The sequence below is a fragment of the Tachyglossus aculeatus genome, chromosome 12 (genome assembly GCF_015852505.1).
Source record: "Tachyglossus aculeatus isolate mTacAcu1 chromosome 12, mTacAcu1.pri, whole genome shotgun sequence".
NCBI lineage: Eukaryota > Metazoa > Chordata > Mammalia > Monotremata > Tachyglossidae > Tachyglossus > Tachyglossus aculeatus.
The window spans coordinates 38,427,165-38,451,545 of record NC_052077.1 but is presented as its reverse complement, the minus strand read 5'-3'; the positions used below and the strand labels follow the sequence as shown (position 1 = coordinate 38,451,545).

General features: G+C 46.2%; 1 protein-coding gene across 2 annotated transcripts in view; it reads right to left on the bottom strand.

Moving 5' to 3' along the window:
* Positions 1-24,381, bottom strand: part of WDR17 (WD repeat domain 17) — a 113,381-nt gene that overhangs the window by 74,410 nt on the left and 14,590 nt on the right. The window contains exons 1-6 of one of the 2 annotated variants that reach the window (XM_038755274.1): positions 20,510-20,606; positions 14,852-14,980; positions 9,998-10,181; positions 5,335-5,568; positions 2,729-3,016; positions 1,923-2,045 (exon numbers count right to left, since the gene is read on the bottom strand). In XM_038755274.1, coding sequence (XP_038611202.1) covers positions 1,923-2,045; positions 2,729-3,016; positions 5,335-5,568; positions 9,998-10,181; positions 14,852-14,980; positions 20,510-20,560 — 1,009 coding nt within the window. In that variant the 5' untranslated portion in view covers positions 20,561-20,606. Of the gene's footprint in view, positions 1-1,922; positions 2,046-2,728; positions 3,017-5,334; positions 5,569-9,997; positions 10,182-14,851; positions 14,981-20,509; positions 20,607-24,381 lie in introns of those variants that run through there. The other variant, XM_038755275.1, reaches the window with a different exon arrangement.

Genomic DNA, 24,381 nt, shown 5'->3' with positions numbered 1-24,381 from the left:
TTTTAAGAGTTAAGGACGCGGGGGTCAATATTTTTGCCGACACCTTTTCACGAGCTGACAGCACGCATCATGTCTGTAACAACTTTCCTTAGTGTGACCAAATAAAGCTGTTGGGTTTCTGTCTCCGGTACAGTCGGAATCAGAGACAGTTCGGGGAAGATGAGGATGTACACCCTCACTGAAAGAACGCTTTAAAGGCATTTGGCGAGAAACGGGGCGGAGTGGAAATAGGAGGAGACCCACCCGCCTGCTGGATGGAGAGCTGAAGTTGGGAAAGTGGAAGCTGTTGGGATAGAGGAAGGGAAAACTGGGAATGGGCTGCTAAGGACAGACCTGCATGGCCAGCTCCCAACAAGAAAGGAGTCTTAAAGCTAAGGTTTTGCCCGGAAAGAGGGGCGAGGGAGCGAGAGAGCAAACAGAGGCAGGCGCTGCAAGTATTGAAGGCGACAACACACAGGGGACAAATTTTTTGTTTGACTAACGCGGTCAGGCCCATGGATCCCACATTGGCCTTTTCAGTCACACAGGGACTTGAACTTCACTGTCAGTGTGGTCTTCTTGTAAACAGAGGGCCTCTGTTAGGTACTGGACCTCTGGTCATGAAAAGACATATATATATATATCTCACAACCAGAAGATGTTGCAATCTAATGGGAGGTCAGAAAACATGCATCTTGCTTCTGCTGAGCTCTCCTGAGTGCTTAGTACAGTGCTTTGCACTCTGTGATAACTATGCAGCCTCTCTTCAACAAAGATGCATAATCCTCAATCATGATATATATACAGACTGAGCCCCCTTTTTCCTCTCCTCCTCCCCATCCCCCCAGCCCTACTTCCTTCCCCTCCCCACAACACCTGTATATATGTCTGTACAGATTTATCACTCTATTTATTTTACTTGTACATATTTACCATTCTATTCATTTTGTTAATGATGTGCATTTAGCTTTAAATCTATTTGTTCTGACGACTTGACACCTGTCTCCATGTTTTGTTTTGTTGTCCGTCTCCCCCTTCTAGACTGTGAGCCCGTTGTTGGGTAGGGGCCATCTTTCAGCCTGTTTTATTTAAGTCACCAACGTGGGTGGGAAAATGCACTATCCCCACGTGCCAACGGGTTTGGCCCATGCCCTGACTGACGCTGTACTGGGAGCTCTGGCCTGCCACTGGTGGGCCTGGTTGTCCTGACTGGGAGCTAGTCACGAGCTGCGGCTCGCTTCCTTCTGCCTCTTCGATCCATCAGCCCGCCTCATCTTCAGTGCAACAACAGCTGGAAGGTGTTTGTGTGCAGCCCGTAACAGGTAAGTAAATAATAACATTAATGAGAGCGGTAGTGGGAAAGCACTTACTATGTGCCCCGCACGGTACTAAGCACTGGGGCAGAAAGACGATAACCAGGTCCCACGTGGGGCTCACCCTCTAAGTTGGAGGGAAAACAGGTGTTGAATCCCCGTTTTGCTGAGGAGGGAACTGAGGCCCAGAGAAGTGAAGTGACTTCCCCAAGGTCACAGAGCAGACAAGTGATGGAGCCGGGATTAGAACCCACGACCTTTTGACGCCCAGGCTCGTGCTGCTAGTACAACATGGGACTAAGCGCTTCGGAGAGGTCAGCGGCAGCGAGACATTTATTCCCTGACTTCAAGGAGCTTACAACCTAATGAAGGCGGGCCCGGGAAGCTGGCTAACCAACCTCGGAAGCGGGAGGAAGGAAAAGGACAGAGCCGACAGGAGCACAAATTTTTCCCGAGCTGAGCAAATCACTGGATGTTCAAATGATATCTAGACATATGCGACTGCCTGGGCGGGGGGGACTAGAGTCTCGCCCTAGAGACAAGTAATTAAAACTCTGCCCTTTATGAACAACTGCCATCTGTCATACCGCTCAAAGGAAGTATGTAAAAGTGGAAGAAAAATGGACTTACATTTTTTCCTTGGAGGAGAATTAAGTACATGTAAACCATGAAAGCCTGTTTTCTTCAGCTTAAAGTTGTCTATGGGGGTTGTTCGTGAGACGTTCCACATTCGCAACACGCCAACCTGCGAATCTGGGAAGATTGGAAAGGTTTTGCTCTTTATCATCGTCATCATCGTCACTGTTATTTACTGACCACCTAGACAACCTCTAGCTTATAGACTCGTTGTAATCGGGGCATCTATCTACCAACTCTTGAATTGGACTCTCCCAAGAGCTTAGTACAGAGCTCTTCTCACAGTAAGCGCTAAATGAATACCATTGATTGATTTCCTACTGTGAGCAGGGAGCACTGTATGAAGCAGTATGAGGCAGCATGGCTCGGTGGAAAGAGCCCGGGCTTTGGAGTCAGAGGTCATGGGTTCAAATCCCGGCTCCGCCAATTGTCAGCTGTGTGACTTTGGGCAAGTCACTTCACTTCTCTGTGCCTCAGTTACCTCATCTGTAAAATGGGGATTAAAAATGTGAGCCCCGCGTGGGACAACCTGATCACCTTGTAACCTCTCCAGCTCTTAGAACAGTGCTTTGCACATAGTAAGCGCTTAATACCATTATTATTATTATTATTATTATTATTATTATTACTGGGTTGGATACGGTAAATAGGATTGGACACAGTCCAACGTGGGGCTCACGGTCTCAATGCCCATTTTCCAGATGAGGGAACTGAGGGCCAGAGAAGTGAAGTGACTTGCCCAAGGTCATGCAGCTGACAGGTTTTGGTTGCGTACGGCGGGGGTGGGGTGAGTGCCTGACCTCCGGTGATGAACATCCCGGGAGCGCTGGGGACCCAGGCCAGGCACTGCACGGAGGAGGAGGAGGAAGAGGAGGAGAAGGAGGCCGTTGCAGAGGCGGCGCCGGGGAAGCAGAAGGTGGTGATGCAGGACAGCGAGGCAGAGTCGAGCAGGCGGAGGGCGTGGTGAAGGTTGGCCACGAGCAGGTAGTCTGTGGACAGCGGGTCCCACTCCAGCGCCGTCACCGGGTCCTCCTCGTCCGTCCCTTCCAGAGACTCCGGCCGCAGGACGTGCTTCTGGCTCTTGGAGCCTGCCGGAAAGGGAATGAAGGAGAATAAGGAGAAGAAGAAGGAGGAGAAGGAGGAGAAGGAGGAGGAGGAGGAGGAGAGGAGAAGGGAAGAAGGAGAAGAGGAAGAAGGAGAAGAAGAGGGAGAAGGAGAAGAAGGAGAAGAAGATGAAGGAGATGAAGGAGAAGGAGGAGAAGGAGAAGGAGGAGGAGGAGAAGGAGGAGGAGAAGAAGGAGAAGAAGGAGAAGAAGGAGAAGAAGATGAAGGAGATGAAGGAGGAGAAGGAGGAGGAGAAGAAGGAGGAGGAGAAGAAGGAGAGAAGGAGAAGGAGGAGGAGAAGGGAGAAGGGAGAAGGGAGAAGGGAGAAGGAGAAGGAGGAGGAGAAGGAGGAGAGAAGGAGAAGAAGGAGAAGAAGGAGAAGAAGGAGAGAAGGGAGAAGGGAGAAGGGAGAAGAAGAAGAAAAGAAGAAGGAGAAGAAGAAAAGAAGGAGAAGAAGAGAAGAAGGAGAAGAAGAGAAGAAGGAGAAGAAGAAGAAGAAGGAGAAGGAGAAGAAGAAGAAGAAGGAGAAGAAGAAGAAGAAGAGGAAGAAGAGGAAGAAGAGGAAGAAGAGGAAGAGGAAGAAGGAGAGAAGGAGAGAAGGAGAGAAGGGAGAAGGGAGAAAGGAGAAAGGAGAACGGAGAAGGAGAAGGAGAAGAAAAGAAGAAGAAGAAGAAAAGAAGAAGAAGAAGAAAAGAAGAAGAAGAGGAAGAAGAAGAAGAAGAAGAAGAAGAAGAAGAAGAAGAAGGAAGAAGAAAGAAGAAAGAAGAAAGAAGAAGAAGAAGAAGAAGAAGAAGAAAAAGAGTATTTGTTAAGCACAAACTTTGTCCCAGGCACTGTACTAAGCGCTGGCATGGATACAAGCAAATCGAGGTGGACACAGCCCCTGTCCCAAACGGGGCCCACAGCCTCAATCCCCATTTTCCAGATGAGGTAACTGGGGCCCAGAGAAGCCAAGTGACTTGCCTACGGGCACACAGCGGACAAGCGGCAGAGCCGGGATTAGAACCCCTGACCTTCTGTCTCCCAGGCCCGGGCTCCATCCACTAGGCCGTGCTGCTTCTCATTCATTCGTTCATTCGCTCATATTTATCGAGCGCTTACTGTGTGCAGAACACTGGGCTCAGCCCTTGGGAGAGGACATGAAGTGTGCCGTTGGCATTGGGCCAACCACCGGGTTAAATGTAATGCCCTTTGACGTGGCGTTTCCTGGGTTCGCAGGTGAGCCAGACAGATGGGCTCAGAATGAAGCCCCAAATGTGGACTGGCCCTCAGGGGTCCGGGAGAAGACATCTGTCTTCTCAGAGCAGCTTAAGTACAAAGGGATAGGATTTAATCCCCATTTTACAGATTAGGTCACTGAGGCACAGAGAAGTGAAGTGACCTGCTCAAGGTCACAAGGCAGGCATGTGGCAGAGTCGGCATTAGAACCCATGACCTCTGACTCCCAGTTCTGTGCTCTGTCCACTAGACAACACCGCTTCCATGGTATTTAGAAGGCACTCAAAACATATCATTACAACTGAATATCATCCTATGTGTAGCTCTGAACTGTTCCGCTTAATGACCGTCCAGGAAGGTGCAGTGTGGCTTAGTGGAAAGAGCCCTGGTTTCGGATTCAGAGGTCGTGGGTTCGAATCCCGGCTCCGTCACTTGTCAGCTGTGTGACTTTGGGCAAGTCACTTAAATTCTCTGTACCTCAGTTACCTCATCTGGAAAATGGGGATTAAGACTGTGAGCCCCACGTAGGACAACCCTACCTTGTATCCTCCCCAGTGCTTAGAACAGTGCTTGGCACATAGTAAGCGCTTAACAAATACCAACATTATTATTACTATTTAAAAAAAGATCTTCCCCACTCCCTTGGTTATAAAATAGGAGTTTTGCTGGCTAATTTAAAAAACTGGCCCGAATCGTGTATTCCTGAGCAGGAAGAGGCACATTAGAGCTGGTTGGCAAAGAGACCACAACCACATTTTAGGCTACAAAACCAAGGTGTGTGAAATCTCCGTTTTGTTATGGTATTTGTTAAGCGCTTACTCTGACAGGCGCTAAACAGAGCGCTGGGCGAAACACAAGATAGTTGGGTTGGACACAGTCCCTTTCCCACCTGGGGCTCACAATCTTCATCCCCATTTCACAGATGAGGTAAGTGAGGCCCAGAGAAGCGAAGTGACTGGCCCAAGGTCACACAGCAGATGAGTGGCGGGGCCGGGATTAGAACCCAGGTCCTCCGACTCTGAGTTCCAAGCCACGCTGCTTCCCCCGCTCCTCGTTTTCTTTCCTTTGCGACTTCGGCTTTTACCTGGCTGAAAAATGGAGAGACTGCCGTCTGTGTGACCAAACACCACTTTTCCTTTCTTCGTGGGATGCCAGCGGAACAGGCAGATGTCGGCCAGGAAGCCGTAGGCTTCTCTGTGGGCCACCGCCGTCCCGCCGTCCGGCCCCGACACCGTCCAGATGTAGAGCGGGCCTCGCGGCGAGGCGAAGGCCACGGCATCGCCCTCGTTCCAGCACCAGCCCAGAGACGTGGGCACCCCTGGGACACAGCCGAGACACTCCCGTCAGGGAACGCGCCGCCACAACGACGACAACAATCACAATGGCAAACACGGCGGAGCAGGCGGGGGCGGCTTCGGGGTTGGACATGCACGGACGCTCTCTTCGTTGTCGCAATAATAACACTGCTAATGGTGGCGTTTGTTCATTCAATCAATCAATCAATCAATCGTATTTATTGAGCGCTTACTGTGTGCAGAGCACTGTACTAAGCACTTGGGAAGTACAAGTTGGCAACATATAGAGACGGTCCCTACCCAACACTGGGCTCACAGTCTAAAAGGGGGAGACGGAGAACAAAACCAAACGTGCTAACAAAATAAAATAAATAGAATAGATATGTACAAGTAAATAAATAGAGTAATAAATATGTACAAACATATATACATATACACAGGGGCTGCGGGGAAGGGAAGGAGGTAAGATGGGGGGACGGAGAGGGGGACGAGGGGGAGAGGAAGGAGGGGGCTCAGTGTGGGAAGGCCTCCTGGAGGAGGTGAGCTCTCAGTAGGGCCTTGAAGGGAGGAAGAGAGCGAGCTTGGCGGATGGGCAGAGGGAGGGCATTCCAGGCCCTCATTCATTCATCTAATCATATTTATTAAGCGCTTACTGTGTGCAGAACACTGTACTAAGTGCTTGGGAAAGAACAATATTCATTCATTCATTCATTCAATCGTATTTATTGAGCGCTTATTGTGTGCAGAGCACTGTACTAAGCACTTGGGAAGTACAAGTTGGCAACATATAGAGATGGCCCCGACCCAACAGTGGGCTCACAGTCTAGGAGAGGGAGACAAAACATATTAACAAAATAAAATAAATAGAATAAATATGTACAAATAAATAAGCCACAAACGGTGACGTTCCCCGTCCACGATGAGCTCACAGTCTTGAGGGGGGCAGACAGACAACAGTACAAAGAAATAATTTGACAGATCTATACATAAATGCCGTGGGGCTGGCGGGGGAGCAGGGAAGCGCTTAGTACAATGGTCTGCACACAGTAAGCGCTCAATAAATACGATTGAGTGAATGAGAGCAAAGGGAGCAAGTCAGGGTGATGCAGAAGGGAGAGGGAGATGAGGAAAATGTGTTATGAGCTTACGATGTGTCAAGCACTGCTCTAAGCGCTGAGGTAGATATAAGATAATCAGGTTGGACCCAGTCCCTGTCCCATGTGGGGCTCACAGTTTTGATCTCCATTTGACAGATGAGGGAACTGAGGCCCAGAGAAGTGAAGTGACTTGCCCGAGGTCACCCAGCAGACATGGAGCGGGGATTTGAACCCAGGTCCTTCTGATTCCCAGGCCCGGGGTCTTCCACTAGGGCAAGCTGCTGCTCAGCCCAAGGTGACACAGCAGACGCGTGGCAGGGCCGGGATTGTACTTCCCCAGCGCTTAGTACAGTGCTCTGCACACAGTAAGCGCTCAATAAATACGATTGAATGATTGGAGCCCAGGTCCTTCTGACTTCTAGGCCCGGGGTCCAGCCACTAGGCCACACTCCCCGTCAGGGACGGCCTGGTATTTGCCCGCCCTGGAAGGGCAGGGTTTTGAATAATAATAATGATAATCAATAATGATGGTCTTTGTTAAGTGCTTACCATGTGCCAACCACTGTTCTAAGCACTGGGGTAGATACAAGGTCATCACGTTGTCCCACAGGGGGCTCACAGTCTTAATCCCCATTTACAGATGAGGGAACTGAGGCACAGAGATGTTAAGTGACTGGCCCAAAGTCACCCGTGGCTCAGTGGAAAGAGCCTGGGCTTTGGAGTCGGAGGTCATGAGTTCAAATCCCGGCTCCGCCAATTGTCAGCTGTGTGACTTTGGGCTGGTCACTTAACTTCTCTGGGCCTCAGTTCCCTCATCTGTAAAATGGGGATTAAGACTGTGAGCCCCCCGTGGGACAACCTGATCACCTTGTATCCTCCCCAGCGCTTAGAACAGTGCTCTGCACATAGTAAGCGCTTAATAAATGCCATCATCATTATCACACGACTGATAAGTGGTGGAGCCGGGATTAGAACCCACGACCTCTGACTCCCGAGCCCGGGCTCTAAGGGTTTGGGAGCCACACATCTTCAACGTAATAATGATAGTGGAGGCATTCCTCAGGTTGTCTCTGGTCTCTGTCACAGGGATTTGGGGATTGGGGGAACGCTCAATAACTAGATTGAATAAATTACTTAACACCCACTACATGGAACACGCTGTCCTAAGCATTCATTCATTCAATCGTATTTATTGAGCGCTTACTGTGTGCAGAGCACTGTACTAAGCGCTTGGGAAGTACAAGTCGTCTGCACACAGTAAGCGCCCAATAAACACGCCCGATGGCTAAAAGAAAGAGACAGTCATTCCTTCATTCGATCGTATTTATTGAGCGCTTACTGCGTGCAGAGCACTGTACTAGGTGCTTGGGAGTGTACAATATAACAACAGACACGTTCCCTGCCCACAACGAGCTGACGGTCTAGAGGGATTCTAGGGAGATTCCCTGGCTCCGTCCCCGGGGGCCATGGAGGAAAAGTCGGTTCTCACCCGGAGTTCGAGAAGGTTCTCTTGAGGGCCGGCCAGTTGTTGGGAATTTCGCTCCAGATCAGGAGATTTTTTTGTGCCTTGCCTGCCACAATCCATCCGTTGGTCAGTGGTATTTAGTGAGCGCTTACTATGTGCAGAGCACTGCACTAAGCGCTCTTTTAGACTGTGAGCCCACTGTTGGGTAGGGACTGTCTCTATATGTTGCCAACTTGTACTTCCCAAGCGCTTAGTACAGTGCTCTGCACACAGTAAGCGCTCAATAAATACGACTGATTGATTGATTGGGAGAGTCCAATACAACAGAATCAGTGGCCACGTCCCCTGCCCATAATGAGTCTGGGTGCTTAAGAGAAGCAGCGTGGCTCAGTGGAAAGAGCACGGGCTTTGGAGTCGGGGGTCGTGGGTTCGAATCCCGGCTCTGCCAATTAGCTGTGTGACTTTGGGCAAGTCACTTCACTTCTCTGTGCCTCGGTTCCCTCATCTGTGAAATAGGGATGAAGACTGTGAGCCCCCCGTGGGACAACCTGATCTCCTTGTAACCTCCCCAGTGCTTAGAACAGGGCTTTGCACATAGTAAGCACTTAACAAATACCATCATTATTATTAGAGAAGCAGCGTGGCTCAGTGGAAAGAGCATGGGCTTTGGAGTCAGAGGTCGTGGGTTCGAATCCCGGCTCTGCCACATGTCTGCTGTGTGACCTTGGGCAAGTCACTTCACTTCTCAGAACCTCAGTTACCTCATCTGTAAAATGGGGATGATGACTATGAGCCCCACGCAGGACAACCTGATCACCTTGTATCCCCCAGTGCTTAGAACAGTGCTTTGCACATAGTAAGCACTTAACAAATGCCATTATTATTATTATTATTAACAGAATCAGTCGACACATCCCCTGCCCATAATGAGTCTGGGTACTCACACTAGCCACCACAATTTCCTATAGATGGATTGAAAGCCTTGACTATTTAAGCGTGTTTTCATTCGGCTTGCCATTTTCTTTATCCCCATCTAATTCCGTGCCTCTTTCCTGCCTTGTGACCTCGGGCGAGTCACTTCTCTGTGCCTCAGTTTCCTCCTTCCTAAAATGGGGACTCGATACCCATTCTCCTCACCTTAGACTTTGAGCTCCCCATGGGACAGGGGCCGGGTCCATCCTGATGATTTTCTCTCTACCCTTGTGCTTAGTATAGTGCTTGACACATAGTGAGCGCTTAATGACCACCTCGATCGTATAGCTTTAATTCTGTTTGTTCTGATTATTGTGACACCTGCCTACATGTTTTGTTTTGTTGTCTTTCTCCCTATAAGAATAATAATAATAATAATAATGGCATTTATTAAGTGCTTACTATGTGCAAAGCACTGTTCTAAGCACTGGGGAGGTTACAAGGAGATCAGGTTGTCCCACAGGGGGGCTCACAGTCTTCATCCCCATTTTCCAGATGAGGGAACCGAGGCCCAGAGAAGTGAAGTGACTTGCCCAAAGTCACACAGCTGACAAGTGGCAGAGCCGGGGTTCGAACCCATGACCCCTGACTCCAAAGCCCGGGCTCTTTCCACTGAGCCACGCTGCTTCTCTGTTCTAGACTGTGAGCCCGTTGTGGGGTAGGGACCATCTCTATGTGTTGCCAACTTGTCCTTCCCAAGCGCTTAGTACAGTGCTCCGCACGCAGTCAGCGCTCAATAAAGACGATTGAATGAATGAATCGTTACCGTGAACAGGGAATTGATCCCAATCTCCCCACCCAAATTTGATTAACAGTCATTTCTTTCTGAACCCCATCCCCGCCGAATTCGCTGCGGTCATCCTTCACCGAGGATGGAGACTTTTCGTTCCGGCGGATTGACCCGCGGGGTGAGGATACCTTTGGTGTTGTCGAGTTTGGCCACCACTTTTTGTTCAGCCACATTCCAAACGATGACTAGGTTGTCAGCGCTGGCACTGGCGATGGTGTCTGGGCTGTGAGGGCACCAAGAGATGGCCGTGATGGTCTTCTTGTGCTCAGACATGATCGCCCGGAGCTTGAATTCGTTATATCGATGATCCAGCTGAAACACGGAGGACGCAGATGAACCCCACACACCGCTACAAATGATTTAGGGCGCTTTTCTTCGGTTTGTGCGTCATTAGTGGGGTATAATTATACAAAGAGAGAGTCGTGATGATTGAAAGATTATCGTTTGCAAAACTATCGTCGTGACTGCGAACGTTTGATACCACACTGACAGCATGTTTGAGGAACCAGACCGTTTCTCCAATCCAACACTCAAGTGTATTTATCAAACACTTACTGTGTGCAGAGCACTGTATTAAGCGCTTGGGAGAGTGCAATATAACAGATTTCCAAGACAGGTTCCCTGCCCACAAACAGCTAACAGTCTAGAGGACTGTAAGTATCCTTATACTCTATTATTTCCCCCCTCTGTAATGTATTTCAGTGTCTACCTCACCCTTCTAGACTGTAATCTCGTTATGGGAGCATGTCTTCCGACTCCGCTGTAGTACTCTCCCGGGGGCTTACTGCAATGCCCTGCACCCAATAAGTGATCAATAAATACCAGTGTCCAACTGATTGATTGTTACAGGGATGAGATTTTCTACGGGGAGCTTACAACAATAACAATAATGATAGTGATGATAATAATAATAATGACTGAGCCCCCTTTTTCCTCTTCTCCTCCCCACCCCCCCCCGCCCTACCTCCTTCCCCTCCCCACAGCACTTGTATATATATTTGTACAGATTTATTACTCTATTTATTTTACTTCCCCCTTTAAGACTGTGAGCCCACTGTTGGGTAGGGACTGTCTCTATATGTTGCCAACTTGTACTTCCCAAGCACTTAGTACAGTGCTCTGCACACAGTAAGCGCTCAATAAATACGATTGATGATGATGATGATGATCTACTATTCTATTTATTTTGTTAATGATGTGCATCTAGCTTTAATTCTATTTGTTCTGCTGACTTTGACACCTGTCTACATGTTTTCTTTTGTTGTCTGTCTCCCCCTTCTAGATTGAATGAATAATGATGATGACATTTATTTATTTTATTTGTACATATTGATTCTATTTATTTTATTTTGTTCATATGTTCTGTCTTCTTGTCTGTCTCCCCCTTCTAGACTGTGAGCCCACTACTGGGTAGGGACTGTCTTTATATGTTGCCAACCTGTACTTCCCAAGTGCTTAGTACAGTGCTCTGCACACAGTAAGTGCTCAATACATACGATTGATTGATTTAGTACAGTGCTCTGCACACAGTAAGCGCTCAATAAATACGATTGAATGAATGAATGAATGAATGAATGAATGGCATTTGTTAAGCATTTACTCGGTGCCAAGCACTGTTCCAAGCGCTGGGGTAGATATAAGGTAATGAATCAATCAATCATATTTATTGAGCACTTACTGTGTGCAGAGCACTGTACTAAGCGCTTGGAAAGTACAAGCTGGAAATCAGGTTGTCCCACTTTGGTAATAATTGTGGTATTTGTTAGGCGCTTACTGTGTGCCAGACACTGAACTCAGAGCTGGGATAGATCCAAGCTAATCGGGTCGGACACAGCCCCTGTCCCCCATGGGGCTCACAGTCTTCATCCCCATTTTAGAGATGAGGGAACTGAGGTGCAGAGAAGTGAAGCGACTTGCCCGAGGTCACACAGCAGTCAAGTGGCAGAGCCAGATCCCGATCCTTCTGACTCCTACGCGGATGGTCCATCCGCCTTGGCTCAATGGAAAGAGCCCGGGCTTGGGAGTCAGAGGTCATGGGTTCAAATCCCGGCTCCACCAATTGTCAGCTGTGTGGCCTTGGGCAAGTCACTTAACTTCTCTGCGCCTCAGCTACCTCATCTGTAAAATGGGGATGAAGACTGTGAGCCCCACCTGGGACAACCTGATCACCTTGTATCCCCCTCCAGCACTTAGAACAGTGCTTTGCCCGTAGTAAGCGCTTAATAAATGCCATTATTATTTTTAGAGAAGCAGCGTGGCTCAGTGGAAAGAGCCCGGGCTTTGGAGTCAGAGGTCATGGGTTCGAATCCCGGCTCCACCACAAGTCTGCTGTGTGACCTTGGGCAAGTCACTTAACTTCTCTGAGCCTCAGTTACCTCATCTGTAAAAATGGGGATTAAGACTGTGAGCCCCATGTGGGACAACTTGATCACATTATATCCCCCCAGCGCTTAGAACAGTGCTTTGCGCAGAGTAAGCGCTTAATAAATGCCATCGTTATTATTCTTATCTGGGGAGCCGCCCTGAGGGTTACCTGTGAACCCTCCCGATCAAAACCCTTTGGAAAGCCACGGGGGATAATCACGCGGGACGAGCCACGATCCAAGATCTTTCCCGGAGGATTTCAGACTCGGGAGTCCCAAACTGCACAAATTGGCCTCTCGGGGGCAAAGGCCACCTGACTGAACTCACTGACATCATCATCATCATCATCATCAATCGTATTTATTGAGCGCTTACTGTGTGCAGAGCACTGTACTAAGCGCTTGGGAAGTACAAATTGGCAACATATAGAGACAGTCCCTACCCAACAGTGGGCTCACAGTCTAAAAGGGGGAGACAGAGAACAAAACCAAGGATACTAACAAAATAAAATAAATAGAATAGATATGTACAAGTAAAATAAATAAACAAATAAATAGAGTAATAAATATGTACAAACATATATACATATATACAGGTGCTGTGGGGAAGGGAAGGAGGTAAGATGGGGGGGACGGAGAGGGGGACGAGGGGGAGAGGAAGGAAGGGGCTCAGTCTGGGAAGGCCTCCTGGAGGAGGTGAGCTCTCAGCAGGGATGTTTTGGGGAGTGTGGCCTAAGGGGAAGTCGGAGGCAGGAGACCTGAGCTCTAATCCTGGTTCTGCCGCTTGCCTGCTGTGGGGCCTTGGGCAAGTGGTTTAGCTTCTCTGGGCTTCAGTTTCCTCCTCCGTAAAATGGGAATTCAACTCCCGTTCTCCTTCCCCTTAGACTCTGAGTAGGACGTGGACCGTGTCCAACATGATTATCTTGCATCTACCCCAGTGATTGGTAACAATAATCTTGGCATTTGTTAAGCGCTTACTGTGTGCAAAGCACTGTTCTAAGCACTGCGGGGGATTCAAGGTGATCATGGGGCTCACAGTCTTCATCCCCATTTAACAGATGAGGTCACTGAGGTGCTGAGAAGTGAAGTGAGACTTGCCCAAGCTCACACAGCAGACAAGTGGTGGAGCCAGAATTCGAACCCATGACCTCTGACTCCAAAGCCCGGGCTCTTTCCAGTGAGCCACGCTGCTTCTCTGGTACAGAGCTTGGTGCATAGTCAGGGCTTTACAGATACAGTACTAATATTAAAAATAATAATAATAATCATAATGAGAAGTAGAAGGAGTTAATGAGTGATGGCCTTTACTGAACACAAAGTGTCAAGCACTGAGTCAGATTAGGGCACGAAAGGATGGAGTAATTCTATTTATGGAAGCAATGAACAAGAGATAATAACAGTGATCATAATAGGATTTGTTCAATGCTTACTCTGCGCCGAGCACTTTTCTAAGCACTGGGTAGATGCAACTTAATCAGGTCAGACACAGTCCCCGTCCCGCACGGGGCCCACAGTTCAAGAAGCAGTATGGCTTAATGAAAAGAGGCCGGGCTTGGGAGTCAGAGGACGTGGGTTCTAATCCCGGCTCCACCAATTGTCTGCTGTGTGACCTTGGGCAAATCACTTAACCTCTCTGGGCCTCAGTTACCTCACCTGGAAAATGTGACACTGTGAGCCCCGAGTGGGACAACCTAATTACGTTGCATCTACCCCAGGGCTTGGAACAGTGCTTGGCACGTAGTAAGCATTTAACAGATACAATGATTAATAATAATAATAATAACAATAATAATAATAATAATAATAATAATAATAACAACAGTGCTTGGCACAGAGTAAGTGCTTAACAAATGCAATTATTATCAGCATTGTTATTTAAGCAGGAGGGAGAACAGGGAATGAGGCCCAGAGAAGCAAAGTATCTTTCCCCAGGTCACCCAGAGGGCAATTGGCTGAGCAGGATTAGAACCCAGACCCGTCCTCTTTCCACTCGGCACCATGAGAAAAACACTCACATCGAAGTCTTAAGCTCTGCCTTCTGAGTTGCTGGATGGACGATTTCTGGCTATGAGAAACCTAGTGTACTTCTGCAAATTCAGTTATGGAAACAGTAAGAACATCCAGCGCTTAGAACAGTGCTTGGCACATAGAAGCAGCGTGGCTCAGTGGAAAGAGCACGGGCTTTGGAGTCAGAGGTCATGGGTTCAAATCCCAGCTCCGCCAATTGTCGGCTGTGTGACTTTGGGCAAGTCACTTCATTTCGCTATGCCTCAGTTCCCTCATCTGCAAAATTGTACTTCCCAAGCGCTTAGTACAGTGCTCTGCACACAGTAAGCACTGAATAAATACGATTGATGATGGTGAAGACTGTGAGCCCTCCGTGGGACAACCTGATCTCCTTGTAACCTCCCCAGAGCTTAGAGCAGTGCTTTGCACATAGTAAGTGCTTAATAAATGCCATTATTAGTAGTAGTAGTAAGTGTTTAACAAATACCATCATCATTATTACTGTTATTTCCTAATGACAGACTCCAAAGGAAAGAGCTCGCAACTGGAAGCGGAGATGAAGAGCCTTCTAACCCCCCCGAACGTCACCCAGTTGGGGATCCCTCTTGTTACCTGGTAAATGTAAATCGCCAGAGTGGCACAGTAGGCAAATCTGTCTCCGCTCGCGGCACAGACGTCTTTGTTCCAGGGCTGGCATCCTGCGGCCAACAGACCCACTTGCTTCACCAGGGACATCTTCGCCTGGACGAGGAAGGAGTTGGAGAAGTCACCCGGATCACTCCCTACCCCCTGAGACTCACCCATCTCTCTGCGGCCGGGACGCAACGGTGATTTCTTTGCAAAGTGATGGGAGATCGGCCTAGGACCTGTTGAGCGATTCGTCTTCGTTTGGTTCCAGAATGGTTGGCGCAATTGTAACCGCCAGGAGCCAAGCCGACGGGGGCCGAGGGTTCGGATCGTTGTGGGAGAGGGATGTATCTTCCCAGACCGACCCCTCCTTTTCCTTAGCTCCCCCTTCCCACCCCCCATCGCCCTGACTCGCCCCCTTTGCTCTACCCCTCCTCCCTACCTCACAGCACTTGTGTACATATGTACATATCTACAATTCTATTCATTTATATTAACGCCTGTTTCCTTGTTCTGATGTGTAAATATATCTATAATTCTATTTATTTATAGTGATGCTATCGATGCCTGCTTACTTGTCCGTCTCCCCCATTCTGGGCTCTGAGCCCGGTGCGGGCAGGGATTGTCTCTCTTTGTTGCTGAATTATATTTTCCAACCGCTTAATTCAGTGCTCTGCACAGAGTAAGCGCTCAATAAAGACGATTGAATGAATGAATGAACATATCTGAGTTGAACCGTCCTCTCCCAACTGCTTAATACAGTGCTCTGCACACCGTAAGTGCTCAATAAATACGCCCGATGATGACGACAATTCCAAAATGATGGCCACTGTCCACAAATTTAAGGACGACAAAATGCTGAGCACGGTGTTTGTAATAGTCATGTTTGAGCGGTAACTATGATATTCAACTGTGTATTGAACAGTATACTAAACACTTGGGAGAAATCAATAAAAGTAGAAGACGTGATCTCTGCTCGCAAGGAGCAGAATCAATCGCTGGGATTTGCTCGCAAGGAGCTGAATCGATTGATGGGATTTTTTGAGTGCTTCCTCTGTGCAGAACACTGTACTAAGCACTTGGGAGAGGACAATGCGACAGGAGCAGTAGACAAGTTCGCTGCTCATAAGTAGCTTACAGCATAGTGGATAAATCACAGGCCCGGTAGTTCGGAAGGTTGTGGGTTCTAATTCCGGCTCCGCCACCTGTCTGCTGTGTGACCTTGGGCAAGTCACTTAACTTCTCTGGGCCTCAGTGACCTCATCTGTAAAATGGGGATTAAGACTGTGAGCCCCTCGCGGGACAACCTGATTATCTTGTATCTACCCCAGTACTTAGAACAGTGCCTGGCACATAGTAGGCATTTAGCAAATACCATCATTATTATTATTATTATTACTATTAGGGGGAGTTTATAATCTGAAAGGGGAGAGAGCTGATATAAACAAATGACAGGCAATAGATACAGGTGAAATTGTGATCTCCTTGAGGTTGGGGATGGTGTCTACCGATTTTAGTGTATCGTATCCTTCCAGGTGCTTAAAACGGTAAGCACTCAATGAATACCACGGACTGAGAAAGATTTAATAGGCCAAAGGAAATGAACAACTAAAATAGCAAATAACGAGGTCAAAGTAGCTGAGAACGGTGGCTTATAAATGGGGAATGTTGAGGGAGGTTAATCAGGGAGGGCCTCCTAGAGGAAATGACATTTTGGCAGTGGTTCTTTTTAGTAAGGTTTGTGCAAGGAAGTAGAAGGAAAAGGGCTCAAAGGAAGTGGTTGGTTACTTATAGTATTTATTACGTGCTTATCAAAAGCCAAGCCCTGGGCCAAGCATAAAAGAACATCAGATCAGAACCCACGATTAATAATCCCAGTGGCAGCCTAAAGGAATCGGCATAAAATGGAGGAGAAAGAGACAGGGAAGAAGGAGTAGGAAAAAGCAATGCGGAATCAATCAATCCAGTAATTTTATTTGAATATCTGCAGTTTGCAGCACCTGAGAGCACGTAAGGAGTGTACCGTCTAACAGAGAAGTCAAACGAAACAATTGACAAACAGGAGGAAGAAGTGCTTGTACAGGAAAGTCTCTCCCAAGTGCTACAAGAGGTTGTGAGTGAATAAATGCTGACATGGTACTAGAGCTCTTAGATTAGGGTTGGGAAGAAAGAAGAAACATCATCTGGGGAAATCCTACTGCTCGAGGATTATCTGGAGTAAATTAAGTAAACATTCACCTATGCCCTCTGGCATAAAGTCAGACGAGGTCACAGTTAGCCCCTGAATGCAGTGTGGCTCAGTAGAAAGAGCCCGGGCTTTGGAGTCAGAGGTCATGGGTTCAAATCCCAGCTCTGCCACTTGTCAGCTGTGTGACTTCGGGCAAGTCACTCAACTTCTCTGGGCCTCAATTACCTCATCTGGAAAATGGGGATTAAGACTGTGAGCCCCCCGTGGGACAATCTGATCACCTTGTAACCTCCCCAGTGCTTAGAACAGTGCTTTGCCATAGTAAGCGCTTAACAAATGCCATCATTATTATTATTATCTATACCATGGCACAGCCACAAACAGGGGTGCGAAGAGGCAACCACACCACAGATGTAAATTGGTAGACAGTTTCAGCGACTCGGCCATGATTGTTGTTTCAAGAAAAATAACAGAATCTGGCTAAGAGCCCTGTTACCAGTTCATTAGCATCGCAAAGGCAACTAATCGACATTACCTAAAACTCACTGTTTACCAGGGAGTGTCTTTAAGCGATTGCAAAGTGGTTCCCTGTGAGCTGCTAATGACAAGTGGCAGAGAACCAAGGGCCAAAAATGAGGGCTCTGTATAAATCTTCAAAGATTTTCTCATCTCCCATGACTCCTGGTATTTCATCAGATGTGACAGAAGCCAATTATTTTCAAATGCAGCACAACCCCATCTCCCCACTGAAACAACTATGTACCCAATATATATTTTTTTTGTTTTGATAACCCGGTGGATTGCAGGAACGCAATTACCATCGTGCAGGCGGAAGGCCTGTACTGGGACTCCAAAGATGGGGAACAGATAAGTTACACGCCTGACAACCTTTGTGAACATTAACTAGAGTTATGAACGGTCTTACGCATGGTTTGCTTCTTTGCGTTTTTTTTTTTATCCTCTTATCTTTTCCGCGGAAGGTAAAGTGGTTTGCCCAAGGTAGTAAAAATAATCAAAGGCAGAGTTGAGACTAGAATTCATAGTCACAGAGTTCTAGTCTGGTGTTTATATCATGACACAATGGATAAACGTCTCATGGCATAATGGATAGAGTATGGGCCTGATAATTGGAAGGTCATGGGTTCTAATCCCGGCTCTGCCATTTGTCTGCTGTGTGACCTTGGGCAAGTCACTTCACTTCTTTGGGCCTCAGTTACCTCATCTATAAAATAGGGATTGAGACTGTGAGCCCCATGGGGGACAGGGACTGTGTCCAACCCAATTTGCTTATATGCACCCCAAATACCGCAATTATCACTATTATGTGCCAGAGTACAAATAAGGGCAAGAATACGATTAAAATGAAATTAATAACCTTGGGAGTTAAGGCAAAGCAATGAATCCATGGTCTATCGTACCTTCCCAAGCACTTAGTAGAGTGTTCTGCGCCCAGTAAGGGCTCAAAATATACCACTGTTTGATTGACTGATGGAAAGAGTCAGGAGACCCAAGCTCTCTAATTCCTGTTCTGTCACTGGCCTGCTCTGTGACCTTGGACAAGTTATGTAACCTCTCTCAGCCTCAGTTTCCTCATCTAAAAATAGGGATAAGATAACTGCTCTCCTTCTGTCTGAGATCGTGAGCCCTAAATTGGATGGGGACTGCGTCCAGTCTGATGATCTAATATCTATTCTAGCTATTGGAACAGTGTTTTGGCACTTAGTAAGCACTTAATATAATTATGGATAATTAAAAAATTCAAAACATTGCTATTTGACCCATGTAATCTTCTCAGTTGAAAACAAACACTCACTGACAGTGGATGGGAAACCGTTTATATACACAGACAGCTAGCAGATAGAGCATGGACCTGGGAATCAGAAGGAGCTGGGTTCGAATCCCTGCTCCACCATTTGTCTTCCGTGTGACCTTGGGCAGTCACTTCGCTTCACTCTACCTCAGGTACCTCACATGTAAAATGGGGATTGAGACTCTGAGGCCTATGTGGGACAACCTGATTACCTTGTATCTACCCCAGCGCTTAGAACAGTAGTTGGCACATAGTAAGCGCTTAACAAATACCACAATTATTATGATTATTAAACGTATTAACTGTCTACTGTTTTATTGAGATGAATGCCTTGGCAATTTTACCACCCTCCAACTGAGATGACTAGTATTTGTTTTCAACATTTTTCATTAAAAGCTCGTTTTCTTTGTGCTTAAATTCACGAAATAAATCACACTTTCAAAAGGTAAAAAGGCATTTTCAACTGAGCTCATTAACATGAATGGTACTGGAAATCTGTTGACTCTTGATTAGGAGGCCTTCCCAGACTGAGCCCCTTCCTTCCTCTCCCCCTCCTCCCCCTCCCAATCCCCCCCGCCTTACCTCCTTCCCCTCCCCACAGCACCTGTATAGATGTATATATGTTTGTACGGATTTATTACTCTATTTATTTATTTATTTTATTTGTACATATTTATTCTATTTATTTTATTTTGTTAATATGTTTTGTTTTGTTCTCTGTCTCCCCCTTCTAGACTGTGAGCCCAATGTTGGGTAGGGACCGTCTCTATACGTTGCCAACTTGTACTTCCCAAACGCTTAGTATAGTGCTCTGCACACAGCAAGCGCTCAATAAATACAATTGAATGAATGAATGAATGGTTATTTCATAAGTTTCCGTGGAGATGCATTTATAAAGCAAAACTATTTTATTGTACTCTGGGGCACATTTGATCTGAAATCTATTAAGTCTTTCAACTCAATAAATCAAGTCCCTTGGCAAACTAAAAATCAGGTATCTTTTCCAAGCCATACATCACAACAGAGAACCAAGATTGATCATTTCATATGGAACAAAATGGCAGGAAGTTAAGAAATTCCGCATTTTCAACTATATGGACTCCAGCGCGGCAAAGCAATCAACACCAAACTCCAGTACTGTTCGGCTAAATATCCCTTCGGTATTTAAAATTGAACTGATGGCTGTACTGTGAACTGTACATTCAAACAGAACGCTCTATTCCAAAATTCAGTACAAATGTATACAGCTGTTATTGGATGTCTAGTTCCCTCGGAGATAGGTTAAAAAAGAAAACAAATTTCCTTTTCATTATGGTCAGCTCAAACGGAAACCCAACAGGTCTTCTGGTAGACTAAAAATAGACAGGATCATTAAACTGAAAATCCATCTACCACAGAGACATGTCGATAAAAAAATACATTCTGAAACAACATGGACGAGTTTGTTGTCTATCGCTCTTTGTATATTATAGATATGTATGCATATATATATATGCATATATGCATGTATCTACACAGATATGTATGCAAATACATACACACACACACACACACACACACACACACATATATATATATATATATATATGTACATATTCAAACACTATCCTGGACAGAGACGGCACGTGACTATTCTTTTCCATACCTTAGCATAGATGTCATTTTTCGTGAACCACTTGAGAATTTCCATGTCCATTCCAAAGCTTCGCCGCTTAAAATAAAAAAAAATCCGATCTCCTGTGCTGGCAGGAGAATGAATCCACTTGCTTTACTTGATAAGACCGAATAATGCAGGCTGACTCAAGAGTGCAAAGGAAAGCCTGAGGGTTGTGCTACACACACACACAAACACACACAGTGTCAAGTGTCAGTCGCTTGGCAACTCCAGCTCTGGAAGAGCTATCGTTTCCTTTCTTTTTCCCCCTTAAACTCTCTTTCACCCTACACCTCACACTGTACGCATTTTTCCACACTTGTTCAAATTTCACAATCAATCCCACCAAATATGGAATAAAAGTCCAGCCGCGTGACCAAGGGGACTGATTCAACCGCGTTTCTTTCCTGATGGAAACCTGTGGAAATCAAATCTGGGTCCTTATCTATATGCCTTTGTATCTTTTTAAGAATCTGCATATTGAGGTGCTTTGGGGGGAACTTTGGAAGCAGGGATCTGTTTTAAATTACTGGCCTGGGCTCTAAATAATAATGATTGTGGTATTCGTTAAGAACTTACTATGTGCCACACACTGTACTAAGCACTGGGGTGGAACTTCATATTTGTTTGGAATTGGCTTGAGCACCCAAATGACTAAAAATGGTCCTCTGAAAATCAAATTTTTGCCAACAGACAACATTCATATGAATTGCCAGCAAGTCCATTTGGTAAATTGACCGTTTAAAACTTAGTTCATATTTTCATCATACCCCAACTGTCAAGATTCCTTGAAACTACCTTTTTTAAGTGAAAATCTACAAGTCCTCTACCCACTGGTGACAAACCTCCTCTGTGAGAAAAATTCGAGGTGAAAAAGAAAGCCATGTAAAAATGGGCACCTCCCATCTGCATATTAAGCAGGTACACACTTGAATTGAAGTGGCTATTTAAAAATAAGCCCGATACTCTAACCTAAAGCCTGTGTTTCCAGCAGAAACAAAAAAATCCTGATACAGAGATACAAAGCGTGAAGGCGACGGCTTCATTTTCATGTCAAAAAAGACTTTGAGATGGAGTAAATCATTATTATCCCTAACAAATTTGCAATAATCAGGATCACTGGCATTTCCATCTGTGATCCTCAGCATTACTTTGCCGTTTTAAGAAACAAAATTTCCAAGGAATACGTAGGAGGAGGGATACAGTGGAGGAGAAATGTGGCAGAGTGGAAAGAGCCCGGGACTGGGAGTCAGAGGACCTGGGTTCTAATCCTGTCTCGGCCACTTGTCTGCCAAGGTGCCTTGGGCCACTCAATGACACCATCCGATTTAGACTGTGAGCCCCAAGTGGGACAGGGACTGTGTCCAAACTGATTATCTTGTATCTTCCCCAGGGATTACCACAGTGCTTGGCACATTGTAAACGCCTAACAAATACCATAAAGAAGTAAATGCTTATAAAAACACAACAATAGTAATAATAATAATGGCATTTGTTAAGCGCTTACCATGTGCAAAGCACTGTTCTAAGCGCTGGGGAGGATCCAAGGTTGTCCCAAGTGGGGCTCACAGTCTTCATCCCCATTTTACAGGTGAGGTACCTGAGGCACAGAGAAGTGAAGTGACTTGCCCAGAGTCACACAGGTGACAAGTGGCAGAGCCGGGTTTTGAAACCACGACCTCTGACTCCCAAGCCCGGGCTCTATCCACTGAGCCACACCGCTTCTCATAATAACAGTAATAATAATAACAACAATAATAACAATCCCACGCGCTTGACCAAAGCAAAAAGTACATTCAAGTTCTGCCACAGGTAACTGGAGGCACTTACAGCCCGAGACTGTAAGCTCATTTGGGGCAGGGAATGTGTCTGAAATTGTGGTGTCATACTCTCCCAAGCGCATAGTCCAGCGCTCAGCACACAGTAAGCGCTCAATGAATACGGTTGATTGATTGATTAAGTAGATTGATTGATTTTTAGACTGTGAGCCCACTGTTGGGTAGGGACTGTCTCTATATGTTGCCAATTTGTACTTCCCAAGCGCTTAGTACAGTGCTCTGCACATAGTAAGCGCTCAATAAATACGATTGATGATGAAGTATACCAGCATGCTTAGAGAAGCAGCGTGGCTCAGTGGAAAGAGCCCGGGCTTTGGAGTCAGAGGTCATGGGTTCAAATCCCAGCTCCTCCAATTGTCATCTGTGTGACTTCGGGCAAGTCACTTCACTGGGCCTCAGTTACCTCATTTGTAAAATGGGGATTAAGACTGTGAGGCCCCACGAGGGACAACCTGGTCACCTTGTAGCCTCCCCAGTGCTTAGAACAGTGCTTTGCACATAGTAAGCGTTTAATAAATGCCATCACTATTATTATTATTAGACCCTGCTGGACATCATTTTAGCCCTTGGAGGAAATCAACTTTGAAATGGGAAAGCTTCAAGTCATGTTAAACTGCCCCATCTCTGTCCCTCTGGCTTGTTTACATTTGCACTGTAGTGATAACACTCACAGGAGTATATATATGTAAATATATATATATATACACACACACACACATATATAGTCATATACTGTCTCTCTCTCTCATTTGATTTCACAATTGAAAGAACCAGGACTAAGCAGGCCCTAAAGAGGAGAGCAGCAAAATTAAATATTGCTGAAATCAGTGGAAACCGCTTAAGAAGTCCAACCTACTGAGAGCTCACCTCCTCCGAGAGGCCTTCCCAGACTCAGCCCCCTTTTTCCTCTCCTCCTCCCCGCCCTACCTCCTTCCCCTCCCCGCAGCACCTGTAAATATGTTTCTACAGATTTATTACTCTATTTATTTTACTTTTACATATTTACTATTCTATATATTTTGTTAATGATGTGCATTTAGCATTGATTCTACTTTGTTCTGATGACTTGACACCTGTCCACATGTTTTGATTTGCTGTCCCTTATAGACTGTGAGCCCGTTGTTGGGTAGGGACATTCTCTATATGTTCATTCATTCATTCATTCAATCGTATTTATTGAGAACTTGCTGTGTGCAGAGCACTGTACTAAGCGCTTGTACTTCCCAAGCGCTTAGTACAGTGCTCTGTACACAGTAGGTGCTCAATAAATACGATTGAATGAATGACTGAACCAATCACTAGTATTTATTGGGAGCTTGCTGTGTGCAGGGCACTGTACTAAGCACTTGGGAGAGCGCTCTACAAAAGAGTTGGAAGGCATGTTCCCTGCCCACAAGGGACTCCCAGCCTCACACCTTCGTTTCTGGTACTTCCCAAGCGCTTAGTACAGTGCTCTGCACACAGTAAGCGCTCAATAAATACGATTGATTGATTGATTGATTGGGATTGGTGGAAGAGTTTGAGGTGTGAGGCACGCGGGGAAGGTGGAGAGATTTGGTACGTTTTTCCCCGTCTATTATGCCCTGGGAAATGGGATGAAAAGACATGAATTCTGATGATCATTTTCTGCCTTTCTGGACTTCCTCCAAATAAAAACTCCTTCCCCCACTGACAAAGAAATCTGCCCCAAAATACGGAGAAAATGTCACAAAGACATTGAGCAACTGTTTGAAACAGACTATTGAATCCTGTAGTTGAAAAGATGTGCCTGTCTGTACCTTTTTCTTTTAATATCTCAATGATAATAACTCAATTAGCTGAGAGCATTCTATTTTCCAGACAGCACGTCCAGGTTGGCATAGTAACTATCCTGCTGCTTTTAGAATAATGATATTAATGGCCCATAAAATCACATATATATATATTTTTTTTTTTGCTGGGAGGGGTGGCGCTTGGAGATGTGCTTGGGAGAATAACTGTATTTTCATCCACAGGAATGGCACATTGTCTAATTCTTTTGTTTCA